This window comes from Lupinus angustifolius, chromosome LG16 (assembly GCF_001865875.1).
Source record: "Lupinus angustifolius cultivar Tanjil chromosome LG16, LupAngTanjil_v1.0, whole genome shotgun sequence".
NCBI classification, from domain to species: Eukaryota; Viridiplantae; Streptophyta; class Magnoliopsida; order Fabales; family Fabaceae; genus Lupinus; species Lupinus angustifolius.
The window spans coordinates 2,861,151-2,867,029 of record NC_032024.1 but is presented as its reverse complement, the minus strand read 5'-3'; the positions used below and the strand labels follow the sequence as shown (position 1 = coordinate 2,867,029).

The following is a 5,879-nucleotide window of genomic DNA, read 5'->3' as shown; positions in this document are numbered from 1 at the left end:
TAAGTTACTTCATGACTATTAATTCCATTTCTTTGCACATGGGCGATTTACTATTTAATTGCATATGATTAAGATTAAATATCTGACGTGTTTAACAAATAAAATCATCTTCTCATCAATTACATTGACATCATTAAAGTAGCAATTTGAAATGAACCGTATGATCCATTTTGCAATTATTATAAACGTTTCTTATATTTTAATAATATTGGCACATGAGTATTTTAATATCTATGTACTATTAATATAAAGATTTTTACACTAATAACACATTATTCATCGTTGATTTGTATTATTTTTATTTAAAAATTCATAATGATAAATGTATTAGTAGTAAGTAATTTGTTAATAGTGCAAAGAACACTTACATTATGGATATATATATATATATTAAATATTAAATGGTTTTGTAATAGCATGCCACAGATGATGATTAAAATTTTCTAAGGAGGATATTTGAGTTTTAAAAAGATTGTAATATCTATATAATTTTATAATCTAAAAATTTATATACAACTAATGTATTATACACTACTCATTTTTATTTTTAAAGGTCGATAATGAAATAATGAATAAAAATAAAATGTTGATAATATAATGAAAGTATAAAAAAAAATTACACACCCTTCCTTATGTTTACTTAAACTGAGCAATTTAAATTGAGCATCAATAGCAGGTAGGTTTGTTTCTTCTGGTAACTGGTAAAGTGGTAACAACCTCAATTCTGTGCCACGGATCGCATCCATTTCTACGATATGGATTATCACCTTATCATAAATATCACAAATCATAAATAGTCATAATTCCAGTATATTCTGAAACATAAATAAACAAAATAAAATAAAAAAGGAAACAAAAAAGAAGAGGTTGATCTTCTTCTTGTTCTCTCATCGTGTCCACGTTGAATCAAACAGAAACCCTAATTGGTGTGTAAGAGGAGAATTCTGCAGAAACCCTAATCGTTTTCGAAGATGAAGGGTCTCTTCAAGTCCAAGCCACGCACCCCTTCCGAAATCGTGCGCCAAACCAGAGATCTTCTCCTCTTTGTTGATCGCAACACCGAAGTTCGTGAATCCAAACGCGAAGAGAAGGTCATGTCAGATCTCATTTTCAATTTTTGTGCCTTTTTTTAATCTACGCCTTTGTTTTATTCTCGATGAACTCTTCTATTGTTGTTTGATTGCTTTCTCTTCCATTAGCTCGCGCATTTTGAGTTTTTGATGCTTTTTGTGGTTTGCTGAACCTTGAAGCATTGTACCATACATCGTAGTTATTTCCTGCCTTTGCAATTAGTGTAATGTGGTTTTTACTTTTCAGAGGCATATTTTGTTTTTGCTCTTTGTTATTGCCACTTTGCAATGAATTTAGAGAGTAGCTTTAATTAGCAGTACTTGTTAAAAATGTTCCAATAATCTGGTGTTATGCTTATATTTTACCATTGCACTTTTCTTGAAGTTATATCGTGCTGAAATGTTCACTCAAAGTTTTGTCTGTTTGTTTGGTTTTACTATAAAGAACTAAACTTAAATTTGCATGTAAGTGCTAAATGAAATTGCGTGAGCAAAAACAAGTGTTTGGTTATTTTTATTTGATCCCGGCTACATGTTGTAGTTAATTCACACATTCTTATTTGATGTTTATTATGTTTGTGTGATGCATCGAACAGCAGATGTCTGAGCTATATAAAAATATCAGGGAGCTGAAGCAAATCCTCTATGGAAATAGTGAATCTGAGCCAGTCTCTGAAGCTTGTGCTAAGTTGACTCAGGAGTTCTTTAAGGAGGACACGTTACGACTCGTTATCAAATGTCTTCCAAAATTGAATCTGGAGGTAATTATGAATTTCAAGAGAGACCTCGAGATATTTGCATTTGATTAATATCCTATTACACTTACTTGTACCCTTTGTAGGATATGTATGGTTATTAAGGTGGAATTTTGCTATACTGTGATTGTATGATATTTGCTAATCTTGGCATGAGCATTTTCAGGCCAGAAAAGATGCCACACAAATTGTTGCAAATCTACAAAGGCAACCGGTTCAGTCTAAGTTGATTGCATCTGATTACCTGGAGAAGAATATGGATCTTATGAATACTTTGATGGCTGGGTAAGTCGTTGGATGAATATTTCCCCCTTATGTTTGTTTTAGTAAGCTTTGTACTATGGTTAACTTTTATGCTTGACCAAAGAAATGAATGGAGATCTGAATTTACTTTCTCATCAACGGTTGAAAATTTTATGCCTTTCGAATTGTATGGTAGTCCCATGTTCCTGATTTATGTCAATACCGGTTTTTGTGTTTTTAAGGTGAAAATTAGTTTTACCACACATGTCTTGTTCATATTTTCACGTGTATGTGATTTATTCTGCTTTTCATTATGCTTGTGACTAAGTATGCTTTACCTAGTATTATTCTAGCAGTCGAGTGACTAACTATTGTTGTTTTATAGCTATGAAAACACAGATATGGCTTTACACTATGGCGCAATGCTGAGGGAGTGCATAAGACACCAGATTGTTGCAAAGTAAGCAAACAGAGGCATATAAGTTCATTTTTTGTTGTGTGTAACATCAGGCTCGAAGCTATTAATGATGACAACTGGAAACACAATCATTTTGGTCAGCATTGTTGCAATATTTGTTAGAATAGTATTGCATTTTCTAGTCACATACAGGTACTTCTGGTTTCTATACTTATAATTGCACCTCTCAGTCATATTTATATCAAATGAGAAGGTCACTGTTTAAGAAGCTCAAGCTCATATAATGAACTGGACATGTGAATTAGAAAAGGAAAAATGGCCTTGTTCTGATATTTTTCCCCACCATTACTCCTGTGATGATTTAATTCTTCATGGTTTTGTATCAGATATGTTCTGAACTCACCTCATATGAAGAAGTTTTTTGACTACATTCAACTTCCAAATTTCGACATTGCTGCGGATGCTGCAGCAACTTTTAAGGTTGGTTTGTATGAAAGAGCTTACGATCAACATCTCATCATTTTATGCAGCAGTGTATAATTTATATTATCTTGTTTCAGGAACTTTTGACAAGACATAAATCTACTGTAGCTGAATTCCTTTCTAAGAATTATGAATGGGTAGGTGCCCCTTCAACCTAAGGATAAAGTAGCATGCCTATTTTAATATATACAATCTTATTTTGATATGCCATCTTTTTCTTATCCTGCCACACTCTTACTAGATAACATGCATTTATGGTTCGATAAAGGTTCTTATAGAAGAGGGTGTAATTTGGTGCTAATATTGGCATAAATTAGAATATGCTTTTAGTCTCATGGTGATTTTTCGGTGGACATTGCTTCTGGTATAACTCATGCTCTGAAAAAGAATTTAATAAGCTCTAGTGATGATTTTTAAAATTTATTCTTTCTGTTTGTTAGGCACAATCCTATTAGATCTATCCTGTTTGTTTCTTTGTTTTAAATTGTAGATTTATATTACAGATGAAAGTATGCACTTTGGAATAGGATTCTTGAAACCTAGCAGATTTACACATTTTCTATTGAATAGCCATCATAGTTTTTGTGGTTATTAACTACACAAGTTTTATTATCTAAAATCGAAAAAAGAATTAAAAATTAATCACACAAGCATGTTTATTCCCTGTATATTGGAAATAAAATTTAAACTACTTTATATTGGTTATTAACTACTTTTTAAAAGATTTGTTTGAAACTTCCTGCTGCTTGCAGTTACTCATACGACTGTCAATATCACAATGTGCTGTATTTGTATCTTCCCTTTTCATACTCATTAGTCACTATCTCTGCTGTTGCTGCTTTCAGTTTTTTGCAGAATATAACTGTAAGCTGTTGGAGTCTTCCAATTATATTACAAGGCGCCAAGCTGTCAAGGTACTATATATAAGTTTGGATTTTATCTCAATTCTAACTTGTTGAAAATTGAATGAAACAAGTACTTTGGTGTCTGGCCTTGAATTATTCTATTTTCCATGTTAACTTTGGGTTTGAGAAATATTTGCTTGTTCGTGGATAATAATTTTGCAGTTCATTTGACCGATGTACGTTATTGAAAATAAAAAGGTATCACCAGCTCATTAGTAGTCAAGAATTCCTTTGCTGGTGCATTGATTTCCCTCTCTCCCTTTTTTTCTGGGTGAAGTTTCAATTGTTGGTCTTTGTAGTTTTATGTTATAGTTAATATGTCAATGGTCTGTTATCCCTGTTTTTGTTATATTTTTTCATGTTGCGTTGATTCATATATATTTACTAAATTGATTTTTTCCCCTTTTCACAGTTGCTAGGAGACATGTTACTTGATCGTTCAAATTCAGCAGTAATGACACAATATGTGAGCTCAAGAGACAACATGAGGATTCTAATGAATCTCCTTAGAGTATGATCCATTTTGTAAAACTTAATGACATATCTTTTTACTTTACCTTCTTGCTTTGCTTGGGTACTGCCCATCCACCCCCTCTTATCTCTCTTCACATTCTCATCTATTCTTTTGCTGATTAGAATATTAAACACATTTTCAAATTTGATTTTTGATGACAATATTTTAAAGTGAGCATTTAATGGGGTTATTGTCAATTTCTTTCTGCAGGAGTCAAGCAAGAGCATCCAGATAGAAGCATTTCACGTTTTCAAGGTACATAATTATATTATAGCACATATTTTGAAGAGGTTATTCCTAACACTTCACTGATACTGATATTTTCCATAACAGCTATTTGCTGCTAACCAAAATAAACCAGCTGATATAGTCGGCATACTTGTTGCAAACAAAAGTAAGATCCTGAGACTATTGGATGATTTCAAGATTGATAAAGGTATATGATGCCATCTCTAAGGAATATGTTGTTGCTTGAGGTATGATCATGTTACCATGATGATCACATATTTGCTGGGATTTGTGCAGAGGATGAACAGTTTGAAGCTGACAAAGCTCAAGTTATGAGGGAAATTGCTGCGCTTGAACTTAGAACCTAGGGAACAACACACTCGAACTGCAGACAGTGTTCAGTGGCAAGTTACATTGTGGCATTTCACTTTAGTGAATCGGGTATTTTGATAGTTGAAAATGAGACTATCATTTCACACCAAATTCGCTGCTTCCTTCCTTCTGTAATTTTATCCCCGTCCTGTAATATAGTAGATAAATAAATTGCTAAAATGAGCTACATGTTGCTTATAACTTTCTGGTTCTTAGAAAGTAAGAAAGTCTTCTTAGGTACCCTGTAAATTAGAAATCGTACTGAGGTCATGCAAAAATTGGCCTTCTCAACTTTGTTTGAGAAATCTTTTACTTATGCATCGTTTTCTGTTGCTTGTGTTATTCTACACTAGTTGTTGAATCAGTTTTGGTCTTACAGCATAGAGTTTTGGTTCTATGGTTAGTGTTCATGGGAATTGCTTGGAATAGATAGAATAATATCACTTGTATCTCTTATCCCTATCAAATCCTTGTGCTATCAACGGCTGGATTAAGGTACATTACCGAATCACTTTATTTTACCCTCACATTTCCATACATGCTTCTCATTCATTTCCCAGTCTCAAGAAGAAATCAATGGCTGACAGTGGTAGGATCCAATCTCTTTCTCTATCTATCACTTTGCATGGGATCTTATTATACTTGTAGATTTCTTGCAAACTTTGTAGCTTTAAATTAATCTGTTGGTTCAAATTATACTCATGAATGTTGTACTTTTTTAAAAGCATATGATTTTTCAATATCATAAATTCTTAATCATTATTACAATTCTTGAAATGTATTAAGCTTCCTAACATGAAAAAAGCGCACTGACTGTAATAAAATGTAATGCTTATTGTTAAAGTTTAAAACTTTAAATTGTGATGCCTCATCATGATTAAGTTAGAAGCT

At 32.5% G+C, this 5,879-nt stretch overlaps 1 protein-coding gene across 3 annotated transcripts; it reads left to right on the top strand.

Annotated features, from left to right (window-relative positions):
- On the top strand, positions 695-5,340 carry LOC109329878 (putative MO25-like protein At5g47540). Of its 3 annotated transcripts, none has more exons than XM_019563751.1 (11): positions 695-1,091; positions 1,667-1,831; positions 1,992-2,110; positions 2,454-2,528; positions 2,873-2,966; positions 3,047-3,106; positions 3,815-3,883; positions 4,287-4,385; positions 4,599-4,643; positions 4,722-4,824; positions 4,914-5,340. In XM_019563751.1, the coding sequence occupies exons 1-11, from the start codon at positions 972-974 to the stop codon at positions 4,982-4,984; spliced, it is 1,020 nt and encodes a 339-aa protein (XP_019419296.1). In that variant the 5' UTR covers positions 695-971; the 3' UTR covers positions 4,985-5,340. The 3 variants fall into 3 exon arrangements, with proteins under 3 accessions (XP_019419296.1, XP_019419297.1, XP_019419298.1); XM_019563752.1 differs by having other exon boundaries at positions 700-1,091; positions 1,670-1,831; XM_019563753.1 differs by having other exon boundaries at positions 987-1,091; positions 1,696-1,831.